Source organism: Coregonus lavaretus, assembly GCF_964263955.1.
Source record: "Coregonus lavaretus genome assembly, contig: HAP1_SCAFFOLD_79, whole genome shotgun sequence".
Lineage (NCBI taxonomy): Eukaryota > Metazoa > Chordata > Actinopteri > Salmoniformes > Salmonidae > Coregonus > Coregonus lavaretus.
The window spans coordinates 1487874-1509680 of NW_028157882.1; the positions used below are offsets into that span (position 1 = coordinate 1487874).

The window sequence follows — 21807 nt, forward strand, 5'->3', positions numbered from 1 at the left end:
AATATGAATGACAGTCATCCAATATGCTGTAATAGAAATAAAGCCATGCTTATAAAAAATTATCATCCTTATCTTAAACAGCACTGACCGCCACTGCCTTAGAGTGTACAGTGGGGGGAAAAAGTATTTAGTCAGCCACCAATTGTGCAAGTTCTCCCACTTAAAAAGATGAGAGAGGCCTGTAATTTTCATCATAGGTACACATCAACTATGACAGACAAATGGAGAGAAAAAAAATCCAGAAAATCACATTGTAGGATTTTTAATGAATTTATTTGCAAATTATGGTGGAAAATAAGTATTTGGTCACCTACAAACAAGCAAGATTTCTGGCTCTCACAGACATGTAACTTCTTCTTTAAGAGGCTCCTCTGTCCTCCACTCGTTACCTGTATTAATGGCACCTGTTTGAACTTGTTATCAGTATAAAAGACACCTGTCCACATCCTCAAACAGTCACACTCCAAACTCCACTATGGCCAAGACCAAAGAGCTGTCAAAGGACACCAGAAACAAAATTGTAGACCTGCACCAGGCTGGGAAGACTGAATCTGCAATAGGTAAGTAGCTTGGTTTGAAGAAATCAACTGTGGGAGCAATTATTAGGAAATGGAAGACATACAAGACCACTGATAATCTCCCTCGATCTGGGGCTCCACGCAAGATCTCACCCTGGTGGGGTTAAAATGATCACAAGAACGGTGAGCAAAAATCCCAGAACCACACGGGGGGACCTAATGAATGACCTGCAGAGAGCTGGGACCAAAGTAACAAAGCCTACCATCAGTAACACACTACGCCGCCAGGGACTTTCAGTGCTGGATGTGTCCCCCCGTCTGAAGTTTGCTAGAGTGCATTTGGATGATCCAGAAGAGGATTGGGAGAATGTCATATGGTCAGATGAAACCAAAATATAACTTTTTGGTAAAAACTCAACTCGTCGTGTTTGGAGGACAAAGAATGCTGAGTTGCATCCAAAGAACACCATACCTACTGTGAAGCATGGGGGTGGAAACATCATGCTTTGGGGCTGTTTTTCTGGAAAGGGACCAGGACGACTGGTCCGTGTAAAGGAAAGAATGAATGGGGCCATGTATCGTGAGATTTTGATTGAAAACCTCCTTCCATCAGCAAGGGCATTGAATATGAAACATGGCTGGGTCTTTCAGCATGACAATTATCCCAAGCACACCGCCCGGGCAACGAAGGAGTGGCTTCGTAAGAAGCATTTCAAGGTCCTGGAGTGGCCTAGCCAGTCTCCAGATCTCAACCCCATAGAAAATCTTTGGAGGGAGTTGAAAGTCTGTGTTGCCCAGCTACAGCCCCAAAACATCACTGCTCTAGAGGAGATCTGCATGGAGGAATAGGCCAAAATACCAGCAACAGTGTGTGAAAACCTTGTGAAGACTTACAGAAACGTTTGACCTGTGTCATTGCCAACAAAGGGTATATAACAAAGTATTGAGAAACTTTTGTTATTGACCAAATACTTATTTTCCACCATAATTTGCAAATAAATTCATAAAAAATCCTACAATGTGATTTTCTGGAATTGTTTTCCTCATTTTGACTGTCATAGTTGACGTGTACCTATGATGAAAATTACAGGCCTCTCTCATCTTTTTAAGTGGGAGAACCTGCACAATTGGTGGCTGACTAAATACTTTTTTCCCCCACTGTATATTATACTTACAGTATAGCCTACCTGTAAAGCACCAGAAATAAAGAACCTTCAACCCTCCATAATAAAGTGAGACAGGAGACTGAGCTTAGTAATTGAAATACAATATGTTTATTCATTTTTGGTTATTTTCTGCCATTTAGAAGTTTTTGTTGCATATATTTGTGACTAAATTACATTTTATTATTTTAGCTTTAGGAAGAAAAAAAAGATTATAGAAATCCAACTAGAAGATATTAGCTATGGATATGATGTCTGATTACTGAGGATTCTCTATGGACAGATATTAGCTATGGATATTATGTCTGTGATTACTGAGGATTCTCTATGGACAGATATTAGCTATGGATATGATGTCTGTGATTACTGAGGATTCTCTATGGACTGATATTAGCTATGGATATGATGTCTGATTACTGAGGATTCTCTATGGACAGATATTAGCTACGTATATGATGTCTGTGATTACTGAAGATTCTCTATGGACAGATATTAGCTATGGATATTATGTCTGTGATTACTGAGGATTCTCTATGGAACAATATTAGCTATGGATATGATGTCTGTGATTACTGAGGATTCTCTATGGACAGATATTAGCTACGTATATGATGTCTGTGATTACTGTGGATTCTCTATGGACTGATATTAGCTATGGATATGATGTCTGTAATTACTGAGGATTCTCTATGGACTGATATTAGCTATGGATATGATGTCTGTAATTACTGAGGATTCTCTATGGACAGATATTAGCTATGGATATGATGTCTGTGATTACTGAGGATTCTCTATGGACTGATATTAGCTATGGATATGATGTCTGTAATTACTGAGGATTCTCTATGGACAGATATTAGCTACGGATTCCACAACGGCAAATACAACTTCACTGAATTGTCCGTTGTGGGCGCGTCCTCTAGAAAATCAACTGGATGTCTGCTGAAGGTCTGCTGTTATAGAAGTATTGCATTCCAAAACAGACAGCTGTTTAGTGGAAATACTGACAATGACAAACCATGTCCCCTAATCACCAATAAAACAGATACAGTTTCTGTAAAACCGCCTTTTCTCTGCAGTGCTGCCTTTTTGGTGATTCCTGAAATAGTGATATGTTCACAATAAACCGTTATCATCATACCAGCTTTATTTCAATAAACAATATTGAAACGCCAGAACATGGTAAGGCTTCTCTCTGGTGCGAGTTAGCTGGTGTTTCTTTATGTCTCCTACGCGACTGAACCGTTTCCTCATACAGAGCAGTGGTACGGTTTCTCAACTGTGAGAGTTAAATGGTGTGTCTTCAAATTTGATGACTGACTGAAGCTTTCCACAAAGGGAGCAGGTTCCACACTCCTTTGCATTTATTTAACCAGGTAAGTTATTGTTAGTCATAATTAGTTGGTATTTTTTGTTATTAATATAAACTGGTGAAACTTTACCCACATTGATAGCAGAGTTAAGGCTTCTCCCCTATGTGAGCAAGCTGGTGTCTTCAGATCTGATGACACAGCTTTTCTCCTGTGTGAGTTCTCTGATGTTTCTTCAAAGTTGATGATTGACTGAAACTCTTCCCACACTGGGAGCAGCGGTGAGGCTTCTCTCCTGTGTGAGTTATCTGATGTGTCTTCAGAGTTGATGAATGACTGAAACTCTTCCCACACTGGGAGCAGTGGAACGGCTTCTCTCCTGTGTGAGTTATCTGGTGTGTCTTCAGGGTTGATGATTGTCCGAAACTCTTCCCACACTGGGAGCACTGGAATGCCTTTTCTCCCGTGTGAATTAGCTGGTGTTTCTTTAGGAAATATAAACTGGTGAAACTATCCCCACATTGAGAGCAGTGGTAAGGCTTATCTTCTATGTGAGTTATCTGGTGTGCCTTCAGTTGATATAACCTGGTGAAACGCTTCCCACATTGAGAGCAGTGATAAGGCTTCTCTCCTGTGTGAGTCAGCTGGTGTTTTTTCAGTGTTGATAACTGACTGAAACTCTTTCCACATTGGGCGCAGTGGAACGGCTTCTCTCCTGTGTGAGTTCTCTGGTGTGACTTTAAGTCTTTTGGATGACTGAAATCCTTCCCACATTGAGAGCAGTGGTATGGCTTCTCTCCTGTGTGAATTAACTGGTGTGTCTTTAGGTGGTGTAACTGACTGAAACTCTTTCCACAATGAGAGCAGCAGTAAGGCTTCTCTACTGTGTGGGTTAACTGGTGTCTCTTTAGGTTTCCTACCAGACTGAAATTCTTTCCACATTGAGAGCAGTGGTAAGGCTTCTCCCCTGTGTGCGTTATCTGGTGTGTCGTCAGGCTGTGTAACCAACTGAAACTCTTTCCACACTGAGTACAATGGTAAGGCTTCTGTCCTGTGTGAGTTCTCTGGTGTGTCTTTAGCTGGTTCGACTGACTGAAACCCTTCCCACAAACAGAGCAGTGGTATGGCTTCTCTCCTGTGTGAGTTCTCTGGTGCGTCTTTAGTTTGCTTGGTGTTTGAAATCTCTTCCCACATTGACCACATAGATACATCTTCCTTTTTTGAGTATGTTTTGATTTGAGGTGAGTTGGACAAATAAAACTGCCTCTGCAATCTGAGCAGGGGTGGGGCCTACAAGTGTGCCTTCTCAACTCCTCTGGCTCATAGAAACTAGTGAAGCAGTCCATGCAATGGTGATGTTTCTGTCTTGAGTTCCTCTGTCTGTGTTGTTTATGGTTTCCTGATGCTGTGGAACTGGGCTCACTGTCTGAACCTGGGTTGGAGGTCTCTCCTGTGGTAATATGAACAGATATGGGGTTAGAATCAGGAACAGCATTGAAACGGTCTTTAAAATACTTGTTTAAAGGCCCAATGCAGCTGTTTTAATATCAATATCAAATAATTTACTGGGTAACAATTAGGTACCTTACTTTAATACACTGAACAAAAATATAAAACGCAACATGCAACAAATTCAAAGGTTTTACTTCGTTTCAGTTCATAAGGAAATCAGTCAACTGAAAAAAATTCATCAGGCCATAATATATGGATTTCACATGACTCGGAATAAAGATATGCATCTGTTGGTCACAGATACCTTTAAAAAAAAAAAAAGGTAGGGCCGTGAATCAGAAAACCAGTCAGTATCTGGTGTGACCAGAATTTGCCTCACGCAGCGCGACATCTCCTTCGCATAGAGTTAATTAGGCTGTTCAAATCAAATCAAATGTTATTGGTCACATATACATATTTCGCAGATGTTATTGCGGGTGTAGCGAAATGCTTTTGTGTTCCTAGCTCCAACAGTGCAGTAGTATCTAATAATTCACAACAACACACACAAATCTAAAAGTAAAATAATGGAATTAAGAAATATATAAATATTAGGACGAGGAATGTCGGGAGAAGCATTTACAAATACAGTAGAATAGAATAAAGTATATACAGTGAGGGAAAAAAGTATTTGATCCCCTGCTGATTTTGTACGTTTGCCCACTGACAAAGAAATTATCAGTCTATAATTTTAATGGTAGGTTTATTTGAACAGTGAGAGACAGAATAACAAAAAAGAAAAAGAAAAACGCATGTCAAAAATGTTATAAAATGATTTGCATTTTAATTAGGGAAATAAGTATTTGACCCCCTCTCAATCAGAAAGATTTCTGGCTCCCAGATGTCTTTTATACAGGTAACGAGCTGAGATTAGGAGCACACTCTTAAAGGGAGTGCTCCTAATCTCAGCTTGTTACCTGTATAAAAGACACCTGTCCACAGAAGCAATCAATCAATCAGATTCCAAACTCTCCACCATGGCCAAGACCAAAGAGCTCTCCAAGGATGTCAGGGACAAGATTGCAGACCTACACAAGGCTGGAATGGGCTACAAGACCATCGCCAAGCAGCTTGGTGAGAAGGTGACAACAGTTGGTGCGATTATTTGCAAATGGAAGAAACACAAAAGAACTGTCAATCTCCCTCGACGTGGGGCTCCATGCAAGATCTCACCTCATGGAGTTGCAATGATCATGAGAACTTTGAGGAATCAGCCCAGAACTACACGGGAGGATCTTGTCAATGATCTCAAGGCAGCTGGGACCATAGTCACCAAGAAAACCATTGGTAACACACTACGCTGTGAAGGACTGAAATCCTGCAGCGCCCGCAAGGTCCCCCTGCTCAAGAAAGCACATATACAGGACCGTCTGAAGTTTGCCAATGAACATCTGAATGATTCAGAGGAGAACTGGGTGAAAGTGTTGTGGTCAGATGAGACCAAAATGGAGCTCTTTGGCATCAACTCAACTCGCCGTGTTTGGAGGAGGAGGAATGCTGCCTATGACCCCAAGAACACCATCCCCACCGTCAAACATGGAGGTGGAAACATTATGCTTTGGGGGTGTTTTTCTGCTAAGGGGACAGGACAACTTCACCGCATCAAAGGGACTATGGACAGGGCCATGTACTGTCAAATCTTGGGTGAGAACCTCCTTCCCTCAGCCAGGGCATTGAAAATGGGTCGTGGATGGGTATTCCAGCATGACAATGACCCAAAACACACGGCCAAGGCAACAAAGGAGTGGCTCAAGAAGGAGCACATTAAGGTCCTGGAGTGGCCTAGCCAGTCTCCAGACCTTAATCCCATAGAAAATCTGTGGAGGGAGCTGAAGGTTCAAGTTGCCAAACGTCAGCCTCGAAACCTTAATGACTTGGAGAAGATCTGCAAAACAGGAGTGGAACAAAATCCCTCCTGAGATGTGTGCAAACCTGGTGGCCAACTACAAGAAACATCTGACCTTTGTGATTGCCAACAAGGGTTTTGCCACCAAGTACTAAGTCATGTTTTGCAGAGGGGTCAAATACTTATTTCCCTCATTAAAATGCAAATCAATTTATAACATTTTTGACATGCGTTTTTCTGGATTATTTTGTTGTTATTCTGTCTCTCACTGTTCAAATAAACCTACCATTAAAATTATAGACTGATCATGACTTTGTCAGTGGGCAAACATACAAAATCAGCAGGGGATCAAATACTTTTTTCCCCCACTGTACATATGAAATGAGTAACGCAGTATGGAAACATGATTAAAGTGACTAGTGTTCCATTATTAAATTGACCAGTGATTCCATGTCTATGTATATAGGGCAGCAGCCTCTAAGGTGCAGGGTTGAGTAACCGGGTGGTAGCCGGCTAGTGATGGCTATTTAATAGTCTGATGGCCTTGAGATAGAAGCTGTTTTTCAGTCTCTCGGTCCCAGCTTTGATGCACCTGTACTGACCTCGGCTTCTGGATGGCAGCGGGGTGAACCGGCCATGGCTCGTGTGGTTGATGTCCTTGATTATCTTTTTGGCCTTCCTGTGACATTGGGTGCTGTAGGTGTCCTGGAGGGCAGGCAGTGTGCCCCCGGTGATGCATTGTGCAGACCGCACCACCCTCTGGAGAGCCCTGCGGTTGTGGGCGGTGCTGTTGCTGTACCAGGCGGTGATACAGCCCGACAGGATGCTCTCAATTGTGCATCTGTAAAAGTTTGTGAGGGTCTTAGGGACCAAGACTAAATTATTCAGCCTCCTTAGGTTGAAGAGGCACTGTTGCGCCTCCTTCACCACACTACCTTGTTAATTGTACGTAGCTTATGCCTGCCCATACCATAACCTCACCGCCACCATGGGGCACTCTGTTCACAACATTGACATCAGCAAACCGCTCGCCCACACGACGCCGGTACAGTTGAAACCGGGATTCATACGTGAAGAGCACACTTTTCCAGCGTGCAAGTGGCCATCGAAGGTGAGCATTTGCACACTGAAGTCGGTTACGACACCGAACTGCAGTCAGGTCAAGACCCTGGTGAGGACGATGAGCATGTAGATGAGCTTCCCTGAATCGATTTCTGACAGTTTGTGCAGAATTCTTCAGTTGTGCAAACCCACAGTTTCATCAGCTGTCTGGGTGGCTGGTCTCAGATGATCCCGCAGGTGAAGAAGCCGGATGTGGAGGTCCTGTGCTGGCGTGGTTACACATGGTCTGCAGTGGTGAGGCCGGTTGGACCTACTGCCAAATACTCTAAAACAACGTTGGAGGCGGCTTATGGTAGAGAAATTAACATTAAATAATCTGGAAACAACTCTGGTGGACATTACTGCAGTCAGCTTGCCAACAGCATGCTCCCTCAAAACTTGAGACATCTGTAGCATTGAGTTGTGTGACGAAAGTGCACATTTTAGAGTGGCCTTTTATTGTCCCCAGCACAAGGTGCACTGTGTAATGATAATGCTGTTTAATCAGCTTCTTGATATGCCACACCTGTCAGGTGGATGGAATATATCTTGGCAAAGGAGAAATGCTCACTAACAGGGATGTAAACAAATTTGTGCCCTAAACTTCAGATAAATAAGCTTTTTGTGCATATGAAACATTTCTGGGATCTTTTATTTCAGCTCATGAAACATGTGACCAACACTTTACATGTTGCGTTTATATTTTTATTCAGTGTAGATTTCCATTAAAATGGGAACAAAATTGCTTTTTAGCAAAAATAACTTTCTCCAGCAAGAATTTTGTCACAATTTACCACATGGTGATATCACCATGGAAAGCTTAAACTCCAGTCCACGCAAGTCTGCTGATTAGAAGGTTCTGTGTAAATTGTATTTTCAACCAGCAACTATCAGGAAATAACTGATTAAAAATCATTATTTTACAGAGTTAGTGTCATCAGCTGTCGTACAATATGATATAAAACATTTTTGCACTTTGTCTTTAAAGCTAGAATCCTTAATTAAACAATAACAAAGGATCACCCCATCTCTGTTTTGGTAAAAATTCTGAGGGATGGGCTTTGAGATATGTAACCACTCTCAAATGAAGACAGATAGTGGTAGGCTACACAAGTTCACAGAACAGGACCGCCTAGTGCTGATGTACGTAGCGCGTAAAATTAATCTGTCCTCGGTTGCAACACTCACTACTGAGTTCCAAACTGCTTCTGGAACAATGATCACCATGCGCAATAACAAGTGTCGGCTGGGGTGGTGTAAAGCCTGCCGCCATTGGACTCTGGAGCAGTGGAAACTTGTTCTCTGGAGTGATGAATCACGCTTCACCATCTGGCAGTCCGATGGACAAATCTGGGTTTGGCAAATGCCAGGAAAACGCTATCTGCCCGAATGCATAGTGCCAACTGTAAAGTTTAGTGGAGGAGAAATAATGGCCTGGGGCTGTTTTTCATGGTTCCAGTGAAGATAAATCTTAATGCTACAGCATACAATTACATTCTAGACAATTCTGTGCTTCCAACTTTGTGGCAATAGTTTGGGGAAGGCACTTCCCTGTTTCAGCATGACAATGCCCCTGTGCACAAAGCGAGGTCCATACAGAAATGGTTTGTCGAGATCGGTGTGGAAGAACTTGACTGGCCTGCACAGAGCCCTGACCTCAACCCCATCGAACACCTTTGGGATGAATTGGAACGCCGACTGCGAGCCCGGCCTAATCGCCCAACATCAGCGCCCAACCTCACTACTGCTCGTGGCTGAATGGAAGCAAGTACCCGCAGCAATGTTCCAACATCTAGTGGAAAGCCTTCTCAGAAGAGTGGAGGCTGTTATAGCAGCAAAGGGGGGACCAACTCCATATTAATGCCCATGATTTTGGAATGAGATGTTCAGACGAGCAGGTGTCCACATACACTACATGACAAAAAAGTATTTCAAGGCACTCTCAGCAGACCACTTGAAACCCCTTTATTCATCGGCTACTGGGCTACTGGCCAGGATAAAAAGATGCTCCTATCCGATGCTGCTAAACCAGCCATGATTTAGGAGGAGGGTAGGCTATGCTTGGTTTTTAATCAAATTAAACAAAATGGGGGAAAACCAATCATTTTTTGATGTTCCTAAATATGAGATTCACCAGCACAAATTGAACATCTCTCTTCCATGGGCACTGTGTGTCATGGCTGGATAGGCTGCGCTTCCGCTCTCCAAATCAACTGCGTTACCTAGAAGACCTGCTGTTTGTGGGTCTTAAACGTTCCCTTTAGCGCTGCATGAAACTGTCCATTTTGCATGTGTTTTTAAAGGACACGCCTCAAATAGTCACCCCTCCCACCTTAGCGCAAGTGAGCTGATGTTAGACAGGTACACTACCGTTCAAAAGCTTGGGGTCCCTTAGAAATGTCCTTGTTTTCCAAAGAAAATCACTTTTTTTGTCCATTAAAATAACATCAAATTGATCCGAAATACAGTGTAGACATTGTTAATGTTGTAAATGGCTATTGTAGATGGAAACGGCTGATTTCTTATGGATTATCTACATAGGCGTACAGAGGCCCATTATCAGCAACCATCAGTCCTGTGTTCCAATGGCACGTTGTGTTTGCTAATCCAAGTTTATCATTTTAAAAGGCTAATTGATCATTAGAAAACACTTTTGCAATTATGTTAGCACAGCTGAAAACTGGCCTTCTTGAAACTGGTTGAGTATCTGGAGCGTCAGCAATTGTGGGTTCAATTACAGGATCAAAATGGCCAGAAACAAATACGTTTGTTCTGAAACCCATCAGTCTATTCTTGTTCTGAGAAATGAAGGCTATTCCATGCGAGAAATTGCCAAGAAACTGAAGATCTTGTACAACGCTGTGTACTACTCCCTTCACAGAACAGCGCAAACTGGCTCTAACCAGAATAGAAAGAGGAGTGGGAGGCCCCGGTGCACAACTGAGCAAGAGGACAAATACATGAGTGTCTAGTTTGAGAAACAGACGCCTCACAGGTCCTCAACTGGCAGCTTCATTAAATAGTATCCGCAAAACACCAGTCTCAACGTCAACAGTGAAGAGGCGACTCTGGGATGCTGACCTAGGCAGAGTTGCAAAGAAAAAGTCAAGTGTCTGTGTTCTTTTGCCCATCTTAATCTTTTCTTTTTATTGGCCAGTCTGAGATTTGAGTCTGAGGCTTTTTCTTTGCAACTCTGCCTAGAAGGTCAGCATCCCGGAGTTTCCAGCTATAATAGCCATTTACAACATTAACAATGTCTACACTGTATTTCTGATCAATTTGATGTTATTTTAATGGACAAAAAAATTGCTTTTCTTTCAAAAACAAGGACATTTCTATGTGACCCCAAACTTTGGAACGGTAGTGTACATTGCCGAACCTGGTGTTAGGTCTGGAAAATGTCAGTGCTCATGTTTTTACATGACGAAATTCCAAACTAACGTGTGTTTGACACTTGGGCCTCCTAACCACCAGCTGAAAACAGAACCCAGAATGTTAAAGCCCCCATGCAGTACTTTACATCATCACTGTATGTCTAATATATCACTGCGTGTGTATATTTCATGAAAATAACTCCAAATATATTTTTTATCATTTATTTCACTTAGCCTCCTTTAGCCATTGAAATGCTCAGTCTGATCTTGTGGGCATATTGATACAAATGAACATATATTTACATACACAGCCCTGAATGGTGGATAGGATCGTCTAGACTCGAGAGCCTACCCCGCTAACCCCTTCAAAGTGATCTGGGCCAAAAACTCCATCCCAACTGAACAGGCTGAAATTCCAGGAATTATTTTCGAAACAGGAACATCCCGTTTTTTAACTGCACTGCCCCTTTAAAATTAGGTGAAACCATGTTACTCTTCAGAAAAAGGCACCAGATTGGTGGAAAGACCCAACAATAGTTATGGAATCCCCTGTGTCTGACAATGCACCAACCTCTCTCCATCCTAAACAACTTAACTTACCTGGGTCAGTGTTACCATCTACTTCTTCCTCCTCTTCCCAGTTCTCCACTTCTGTGACTGCTCTCTCCTCCACCTCCTCTTTGAATGCTCTTTCCTCTGCCTCCTCTTTGAATGTTCTCACCTCCACCTCCTCTTTGAATGCTCTCTCCTCCACCTCCTCTTTGAATGCTCTCTCCTCCACTTCTTCTTTGAACGCTCTCTCCTCCACCTCCTCTTTAATCCCTAGCTCCTCTTCTTTGACTTCTCTCTCCTCCTCTTCCTCTTTGACTATCACATTGAGTTCCAGTGGTTGACTACAGTCCTCCAGCTTCACTAAGACCATCTCTGGACCCCACTGTGAGCTTCTCTGTGCTGGAAGACCACAGTAAGAAACCGGGGACTTGGGTTCAGACATGGAAGGCTATACATGGATTCAAAAGAGGCACAAACAAAATCGTAAGGTGAGTTTCACAAACAGGGTGAGTTTCACAAAATACTGGAACAGCTTAGCTAATAAAGGAATAGAACGAAATATTCCATCCACTAGGAATCTACTAATAAATGTAGCTAGCATTGCTTTGGCGATGGTACAGCTTGCGTTAGCAATATTGAGCTAGTTGGGTTAGATTTAGCTTACTGACTAATTTTACTGTCACCTTTCTCACTAGGATGAAACGATCTAGCTAGATAGCCAAATTACCAACAAGAAGTTCGTTTGAAGCAATGTTTTGAAGATAAACAAACTTGCTTGGTATGATAGACAGATAGCTAGTTAGCTTGGCTAGCCGTTTTAATTGCCAATAAGCAAGCTAGCTAACGTTAGCTCAAATGGCTATTGTTTACACATGATGACGTAGACAAATAATCCGACTACTAATGGTTATTCATGGAAACGTTACAGAATTGTTAGAAATCTTGATTTTACCTTGACACCTGACTTTGAATTGGCAGCTCTTGTTGTTCTAGCTAACGTAACTTCTTATTCGGTGGGGTTTTCTTCTTCTTCGATGAGGTTTAACGGCAGTTGGCAGCCAATAAATGTTGCACTACCGCCACCTATTAGATTGGAGTATAACGCCTATATACAACAAATACCCTACCATCTACTACCACACTCACAAAAATTTTTTAAAAAAACATTCTGATAATTATAACTACCATACTCCACTATTTAAATATATGTATTCCTACTTCAGGCCAACAGCCTGAAGGGATGGGACACCACCACTTAACACACCCTTTAACTCTTCTGATGTCAAGTCTCGCACACCCAAATAACTCTCTGCAGCTGCCACCACAACCTCTATTTTCTGCGACTTACATTCCACCCCTGCAGTACAGTTGATAACCATTGCTATAAATGACAAAAATCCAATCTTACTGGAACATATATCAGTTGTTGGTTTATCCCTCTGTACTGGTACATCTCTACTACTCACACCGTTCTTCTCAGGATCCCTCCCCCTTGACCCATCTTCCTCAACGTTCTTCATTGCCTCAGCATATGACAACTTCTGCACTACTCTAACCCTGAAAACCTCAACCTGCCTCTTTCGCACCGGACATTTCGGATCCCCAGCCCCATGGGCACCCCTACAATTAACACATACCAATACATTTACATTTTACATTTTAGTCATTTAGCAGACGCTCTTATCCAGAGCGACTTACAGTTAAGTGAGTGCATACATTTTCATACTGGCCCCCCGTGGGAATCGAACCCACAACCCTGGCGTTGCAAACGCCATGCTCTACCAACTGAGCTACATCCCTTTCCCCAATGCTACACATTCCTTTGTCTCATGCCCTTCTGCACACCTAGGAACCTCCCTGCTACACACTGCTGCCACATGCCCATAAGTTTGACACCTGTAACAACGTAATGTATTCGGCACAAAAGCTCGTACCGGATAACTTACATATCACTTTGTCGGGCAAAGACTCAACATCAAAACTCAAAAGAACAGACAACGACTCTTCTGTTTCCTCACTCACATCACCCTGTCTGCGTCGCACCAAACGACGAGCATCACAAACACCGGGAATCTTCCCCTTCAGTTGGTCAGCTTTCACATTTACCGCTACCCCAGTAATCACTCCTTTCAATCAAATCAAATCAAATCAAATTTTATTGGTCACATGCGCCGAATACAACAGGTGCAGACATTACAGTGAAATGCTTACTTACAGCCCTTAACCAACAGTGCATTTATTTTTAAAAATAAAACAACAACAAAAAAAGTGTTGAGAGAAAAAAGAGCAGAAGTAAAATAAAATAACAGTAGGGAGGCTATATATACAGGGGGGTACCGGTGCAGAGTCAATGTGCGGGGGCACCGGCTAGTTGAGGTAGTTGAAGTAATATGTACATGTGGGTAGAGTTAAAGTGACTATGCATAAATAATTAACAGAGTAGCAGCAGCGTAAAAAGGGTGGGGTGGGGGGGGGCAGTGCAAATAGTCCGGGTAGCCATGATTAGCTGTTCAGGAGTCTTATGGCTTGGGGGTAGAAGCTGTTGAGAAGTCTTTTGGACCTAGACTTGGCACTCCGGTACCGCTTTCCGTGCGGTAGCAGAGAGAACAGTCTATGACTAGGGTGGCTGGAGTCTTTGACAATTTTGAGGGCCTTCCTCTGACACCGCCTGGTATAGAGGTCCTGGATGGCAGGAAGCTTGGCCCCAGTGATGTACTGGGCCGTACGCACTACCCTCTGTAGTGCCTTGCGGTCGGAGGCCAAGCAGTTGCCATACCAGGCGGTGATGCAACCAGTCAGGATGCTCTCGATGGTGCAGCTGTAGAATTTTTTGAGGATCTGAGGACCCATGCCAAATCTTTTCAGTCTCCTGAGGGGGAATAGGCTTTGTCGTGCCCTCTTCACGACTGTCTTGGTGTATTTGGACCATGATAGTTCGTTGGTGATGTGGACACCAAGGAACTTGAAGCTCTCAACCTGTTCCACTACAGCCCCGTCGATGAGAATGGGGGCGTGCTCAGTCCTCTTTTTTTCCCTGTAGTCCACAATCATCTCCTTTGTCTTGGTCACATTGAGGGAGAGGTTGTTGTCCTGGCACCACACGGCCAGGTCTCTGACCTCCTCCCTATAGGCTGTCTCATCGTTGTCGGTGATTAGGCCTACCACTGTTGTGTCGTCGGCAAACTTAATGATGGTGTTGGAGTCGTGCCTGGCCATGCAGTCATGGGTGAACAGAGAGTACAGGAGGGGACTGAGCACGCACCCCTGAGGGGCCCCCGTGTTGAGGATCAGTGTGGCAGATGTGTTGTTACCTACCCTTACCACCTGGGGGCGGCCCGTCAGGAAGTCCAGGATCCAGTTGCAGAGGGAGGTGTTTAGTCCCAGGATCCTTAGCTTAGTGATGAGCTTAGAGGGCACTATGGTGTTGAATGCTGAGCTGTAGTCAATGAATAGCATTCTCACGTAGGTGTTCCTCTTGTCCAGGTGGGAAAGGGCAGTGTGGAGTGCAATAGAGATTGCATCATCTGTGGATCTGTTGGGGCGGTATGCAAATTGGAGTGGGTCTAGGGTTTCTGGGATAATGCTGTTGATGTGAGCCATGACCAGCCTTTCAAAGCACTTCATGGCTACAGACGTCAGTGCTACGGGTCGGTAGTCATTTAGGCAGGTTATCTTAGAGTCCTTGGGCACGGGGACTATGGTGGTCTGCTTGAAACATGTTGGTATTACAGACTCAGTCAGGGACATGTTGAAAATGTCAGTGAAGACACTTGCCAGTTGGTCAGCACATGCTCGGAGTACACGTCCTGGTAATCCGTCTGGCCCTGCGGCCTTGTGAATGTTGACCTGCTTAAAAGTCTTACTCACATCGGCTACGGAGAGCGTGATCACATAGTCATCCGGAACAGCTGGTGCTCTCATGCATGCTTCAGTGTTGCTTGCCTCGAAGCGAGCATAGAAGTGGTTTAGCTCGTCTGGTAGGCTTGTGTCACTGGGCAGCTCGCGGCTGTGCTTCCCTTTGTAGTCTGTAATAGTTTTCAAGCCCTGCCACATCCGACGAGCGTCAGAGCCAGTGTAGTACGATTCAATCTTAGTCCTGTATTGACTCTTTGCCTGTTTGATGGTTCGTCGGAGGGCATAGCGGGATTTCTTATAAGCGTCCAGGTTAGAGTCCCATTCCTTGAAAGTGGCAGCTCTACGGCGCCCTTTTCTTGAGAGCCGAAACAATTCACAATTCTTTCCCCCATTTGTTTAACTCTGAGCGCCTTCCCCCTCTGACCAGCAGAAACACAAACAATTATCACTAGACCACTTCTGGTTACCGATTCCAAATACATTTAAACTCAGTTTTCAGGTCTGTAGTTATAATGGGGGTTGCACTCACAGGTTATACACTAGGACAACCTGTAGACACACTAGTTATACACACTAGTTATACACACTGGTTATACACACTGGTTATACACACACTAGTTATACTAGTGTAGTCACACTCACTCAGGTAACATTATCACACAGTGTCTAACCCAACTCGGTTTTCACCCACCCTGAAACCACAAATGAATCAGCCAAAAGGCAAGGGTCCACTTTTTCCAAAAACTTCACTCCTACTGTCACAGACTCATCTTTATCCTGACCCTCGGTGCAAGCCTCGGGCTCCGAGAATTTCACCACACCTACCACCTCCAATACTTCGCCCTCATTCACTTCCATTTCTCCCCCTGTCTTCAACTCACTCTGTTTACACTTTCTACAATTCTTCTTTAACAAACTATCTCCCTTTTGTATTCCATTTTTAACTGACTCAAGCTCACCCTCTTCCTCTCTCTCTCTTAGACCTCCTCTGCCTCTCTTTTTCCCTCCATTCCTCCTCTGTATTCCAAGTATATCTCTCCTTATGATAGTACCGCACCTCTCCTGACATACATCTAGTTCTTGCCTTGTCTAGGGACAACATTTCTCCTCCAACTCCCCCTACTCTTCCAATTTCCCCCACGTCCAACACTTCCAATACGTCATGTGACGCGCATCAATGTGGCCCAATCCAATTTTCGTCAGCCAACTGTCCCAGCTATTGTCAATCTGGATAGCTAGCTAGCGAAATTTGCCCTTTTTGTCTTGTTTAAGCATATGTAAGCTTCCACTTGGTTGCCAGGTCACGAAGAAAAAGGACCAATCAGGTCCGGTGGGGTTTACTTTTACTTTTACGTCTTCTTCTTCTTTTCTTCTTCTATGATATAACGGCGGTCCGCAAACAATCGTTTAAGTGCATACCGCCACCTACTGTGCTGGAATGTATGATCAATCATGATCTGCCGAATTCTGTACTACCATGAAAATACAATTCAAAAATAGATAAATCCCTAACTTCTACCAATATAATGTTGCATCACCGCCACAAACTGGACCGGAGAATAAATCCATTAAACTTTTTTATAGAAAAATAAAAATGTACCCTGCCAACATGGAAACCATGATGTATTTGATACCATTCCGCTAATTCCTCTCCAGTCATTACCACGAACCCGTTCCCCCCAATTAAGGTGCCACCAACTTCCTGTGAACCCTACACTCCTGTGAACTTAAAAAAACACCCCATTCCACTAATGTAACTTTATGTAATCCTACACCAGGCTGGCGACCTGAATGGGACACTACTATTCAACGCCCCCTGTAACTCTTCAGAAGTCAAATCTCGTAATCCCAAGTACTTCTCTGCGGCTGCCACCACAACACCTATTTTCTGTGTTACGTTCCATACCTGAGGTACAGTTGATAACCCTAGCAATGAACACTAAAAAGCCAAACTTAGCCAACTTTACTGAAACACGTCACTCTGTACTGGTAAAATTATACTACTCACCGGGGGCCTCATTCATAACCCTTGCATACATTTAACCCTAAATATCTGCGTGCGCATTTCTGAAAAATCTGCGCACATACAAAAATATTGAGATATAAAACTTGGCACACGCCATACATACGCATGTTTCCCGTTATATATAAATCAAACCTGTTGTAAAACGTTGTGAGCATTATAACGCTGCCTGAAAACGCCCATTGTTTACCTTTTATGGTGACAATAACGCCCTTATTTGTTGTAGACCTACAGTGCATTCGGAAAGTATTCAGACTCCTTGACTTTTTCCACCTTTTTTTACGTTACAGCCTTATTCTAAAATTGATTAAATATTTTTTTTCCCTCATCAATCTACACACAATACCCCATAATAACAAAGCAAAAACAAACTGGTTTTTAGAAATGTTTGCTAATTTATAAAAAATAAAAATCAGAAATACCTTATTTGCATAAGTATTCAGACCCTTTGCTATGAGACTCGAAATTGAGCTCAGGTGCATCCTGTTTCCATTGATCATCCTTGATGTTTCTACAACTTGATTGGAGTCCACCTGTGGTCAATTCAATTGATTGGACATGATTTGGAAAGGCACACACCTGTCTATATAAGGTCCCACAGTTGACAGTGCATGTCAGAGCAAAACCCAAGCCATGGCGTTGAAGGAATTGTCCGTAGAGCTCCGAAACAGGATTGTGTCAAAGGCACAGATCTAGGGAAGGGTACCAAAAAATTTCTGCAGCATTGAAGGTCCCCAAAAACACAGTGGCCTCCATCATTCTTAAATGGAAGAAGTTTGGAACCAACAAGACTCTTCCTAGCTGGCCGCCCGGCGAAACTGAGCAATCGGGGGAGAAGGGCCTTGGTCAGGGAGGTGACCAAAAACCCGATGGTCACTATGACAGAGCTCCATAGTTCCTCTGTGGAGATGGGAGAACCTTCCAGAAGGACAACCATCTCTGCAGCACTCCACCAATCAGGCCTTTATGGTAGAGTGGCCAGACGGAAGTCACTCCTCAGTAAAAGGCACATGACAGCCCGCTTGGAGTTTGCCAAAAGACACCTAAAGGACTCTCAGAGCACGAGAAACAAGATTATCTGGTCTGATGAAACCAAGATTGAGCTCTTTGGCCTGAATGGCAAGCATCACGTCTGGAGGAAACCTGGCACCATCCCTACGGTGAAGCATGGGGGTGACAGTATCATGCTGTGGGGATGTTTTTCAGTGGCAGGGACTGGGAGACTAGTCAGGATCGAGGGAAAGACGAACAGAGGAAAGTACAGCGAGATCCTTGATGAAAACCTGCTCCAGAGCTCTCAGGACCTCAGACTGGGGCGAAGGTTCACCTTTCAACAGGACAATGACCCTAAGCACACAGCCAAGACAACGCAGGAGTGGCTTCGGGACAAGTCTCTGAATGTCCTTGAGTGGCCCAGCCAGAGCCCGGACTTGAACCCGATCGAACATCTCTGGAGAGACCTGAAAATAGCTGTGCAGCGATGCTCCTCATCCAACCTGACAGAGCTTGAGAGGATCTGCAGAGAAGAATGGGAGAAACTCCCCAAATACAGGTGTGCCAAGCTTGTAACGTCATACCCAAGATGATTTGAGGCTGTAATCGCTGCCAAAGGTGCTTCAACAAAGTACAGAGTAAAGGGTCTGAATGCTTATGTAAATGAGATATTTCAGTTTATTTTATTTTAGACATTTGCATAAATCTCTAAAAACCTGTTTATGCTTCATCATTATGGGGTATTGTGTGTAGAAGTTACACCGGTGGCAATAAATTAATACAACCAAAAGCTTACCTTGACTTGGAAGAGTTTCAGTGTTGGCGGTGTCCCCGAGTGGCGCAGTCGCAGTGCTAGCTGTGCCACTAGAGATCCTGGTTCGAATCCAGGCTCTGTCGTAGCCGGCCGCGACCGGGAGACCCATGGGGCGGCGCACAATTGGCCCAGCGTCGTCCAGGGTAGGGGAGGGAATGGCCGGCAGGGATGTAGCTCAGTTGGCATGGCGTTTGCAACGCCAGGGTTGTGGGTTCGATTCCCATGGGGGGGCCAGTATGAAAAAATATATATAAAATAATAATGTATGCACTCACTAACTGTAAGTCGCTCTGGATAAGAGCGTCTGTAAAAATGTAAAATGGATAGCCCATAGCCAGCTAGCTAACATAGCATCCCTCTCTGTTTGAGCCGGGTGTTTAAGTAGGCTAAACTAGCTAGCTGCATTTGCTAACTAGGTGAAAGTGAAAGTTTAAAAAAATACAACCAAATATAGCTAGCTCTCTCTCACTTCTCCTTAATTTTGGAGGATTTTAATTTTTTTTAAACTGTTCAACTATTGGCTTTCTCTCTCTTTGAGTGAACTATTCACCACGTTTTATGCACTGCAGTGCTAGCTAGCTGTAGCTTATGCTTTCAGTAGTAGATTCATTCTCTGATCCTTTGATTGGGTGGACAATATGTCAGTTCATGCTGCAAGAGCTCTGGTAGGTTGGAGGACGTCCTCCTGAAGTTGTCATAATTACTGTGTAGGTCTATGGAAGGGGGTGCGAACCATAAGTCTCCAAGGTTTTGTATTGAAGTCAATGTACCCAGAGGAGGACGGAAGCTAGCTGTCCTCTGTCTACACCATGGTGCTACCCTACAGAGTGCTGCTGAGGCTACTCATTGCAAAACAGTGTGTTTTAATCAATTATTTGGTGACATAAATATATTTAGTATAGTTTTATCTAAAAAGGATAACTTTTTTTATGTTTCACTATGTTGATTTTTATTAAATTCACTGATGAGGATGATCCTCCCCTTCCTCCTCTGAGGAAGTATAACAGTATAAAAAACAGCAAAAACAAAATCTGGATAAACACACAAAATATACATTACCTGTATATACAACAACTTGCCATGACATTCTTAACATGATCTTTAGTACACACACTTAACCAATAGGTCCCATTAGGGGCTGATTTCCTTTGTTTCCAAGGTTACATTATACACAGAGAGGACCACACTTACATTTGAGGGTCTGTCCGTCTGCAAATCATGAACCGCCAGTGAGCAATTTGATTCTCCATCAGAGTCCATTATACAATTGCACACATTTTCACCTAGGTAGACAGACATTACCCCATATACACTAGGCTGCAGTCAATGAGCTTTCTATTGGGATGGGTGGGGGACAGATATTATTTTCACAAGGGCTTCTATAACTACCTTTCCAAGTTTGGTTATGATAAGCAAAAAATGTCATAAGGTATGGTCGTCGAGGTGGGGAATTGTAAAACCACAGTGCTGGGAGCATGGACAAAGTCTAATTTACACCGGCTGGGACACTCAATAAAGGGAGCCCTTCACCTACCCCCAACAGGAAGTGTTCGGGGAGATGCCATTCGCCACCATCTGTGCTGTGGAAAGGAATGAGTTCATAGTGTCTTCGAAGTCTCGTTTTCCTCTGGCAACTTTACCGGCTTCTTCTGGGCCTCCACTCCGGGCCTGCAGTGGCCAGTGGGATATTACTGGGTACAGTCCCTCGATCCTTCTAGGTCATTACCGGCCAGCAGGAGGCAGACGTCGGTCCCCACTATCGTGGTGAGACCGACCCAGAAGCAGGTCCTTTCGCGGTCACCGATCCTCCTCACCATTCTGATATCCTGGTTCTGGCACCTTCCTGCAGTGGGACGCGTGTATCCACGTATCTCCTTCTGCTACCTTGACAGCAGAGGACGTGGTCAGGAGCACCTGGTATGGTCCCTTCCACCTGGGGTCTTTCCAACTTTTTCTTTGAAGAACCTTGACCACAATGAAATCTTCTGGTCTTAAGAACACCGTTAAGAGATATGCAAAAAAGCCAGCAGGTATTCCTCCATTCCCTGAAGGGTTAACCTATTTTGAAGGGAAAGGAGTGTTAGTGATTATCATGGGGCGTCCAGTCACAGTGTGAGACCTACCTCTCATGCTCATCAGTGCCAACAGGAGTGCTCTTACCCAGGTCAGACTTGTCGCAGGAGAGCTTTGGTCACAGTACACGCTGTGGCTCTTCGACACAGGAACGCCTCGACCCACTTGGAAAACATATCAACAATAACCAAACAATATGTGTTTCCTTCACATGGGGTTAATTCAATGAAGTCCATCATCAAATGTTCAAAAGATCCTTCTGGACTTGGTCGGGACACAAGGGTTATAGAAATATCACGTCCTTTATTGTCTGTCATACAAATAACACATTTTTTACAAAAAAATTCAGCAAAAACAGTAAATCCCACAGTACTCCAATATCTATTTACAAGATCTACCATCCCTCCTTTTGACACATGGTCTTGACCGTGTGACAACTTTGCGAGGAATTGGAAAGTACAATGGGTCTGCTCAAATCATCCAGCCACACTCCCGAGGTGTCCATATGACAATGTCCAGTCCACCTACGTTTCTCTGATGTATCAGCCGTTGCCTGCAAAGCAACAATATCATTAATAGAGAAATGGTTAGTGGAAACAGGAACTGCTGCCATCTGTAAAAGGGGGGAAACAGAAGAGGAAGCAGCTAGTTTCGCTGCCCGGTCTGCTTTAGCATTCCCTTGAGAAATGCTATC

At 43.8% G+C, this 21807-nt stretch overlaps 1 protein-coding gene across 1 annotated transcript; it reads right to left on the minus strand.

Moving 5' to 3' along the window:
* Positions 1-1819: 1819 nt before the first annotated feature.
* LOC311124687 (uncharacterized protein) lies at positions 1820-12357 on the minus strand. Its single transcript, XM_084198791.1, has 3 exons — positions 12308-12357; positions 11404-11803; positions 1820-4441 (listed from the first exon to the last, which is right to left on the minus strand). The coding sequence occupies exons 2-3, from the start codon at positions 11795-11797 to the stop codon at positions 3177-3179; spliced, it is 1659 nt and encodes a 552-aa protein (XP_084054917.1). The 5' UTR covers positions 11798-11803; positions 12308-12357; the 3' UTR covers positions 1820-3176.
* Positions 12358-21807: the final 9450 nt, after the last annotated feature.

What these genes read in the sequence shown, in the direction of transcription:
- LOC311124687 (XM_084198791.1), bottom strand. Translation starts at nt 11,797, where the DNA reads ATGTCTGAACCCAAGTCCCCGGTTTCTTACTGTGGTCTTCCAGCACAG. An exon ending in AGATGGTAACACTGACCCAG is followed by an intron (nt 4,442 to 11,403) that starts GTAAGTTAAGTT and finishes ATATTACCACAG; the next exon opens with GAGAGACCTCCAACCCAGGT.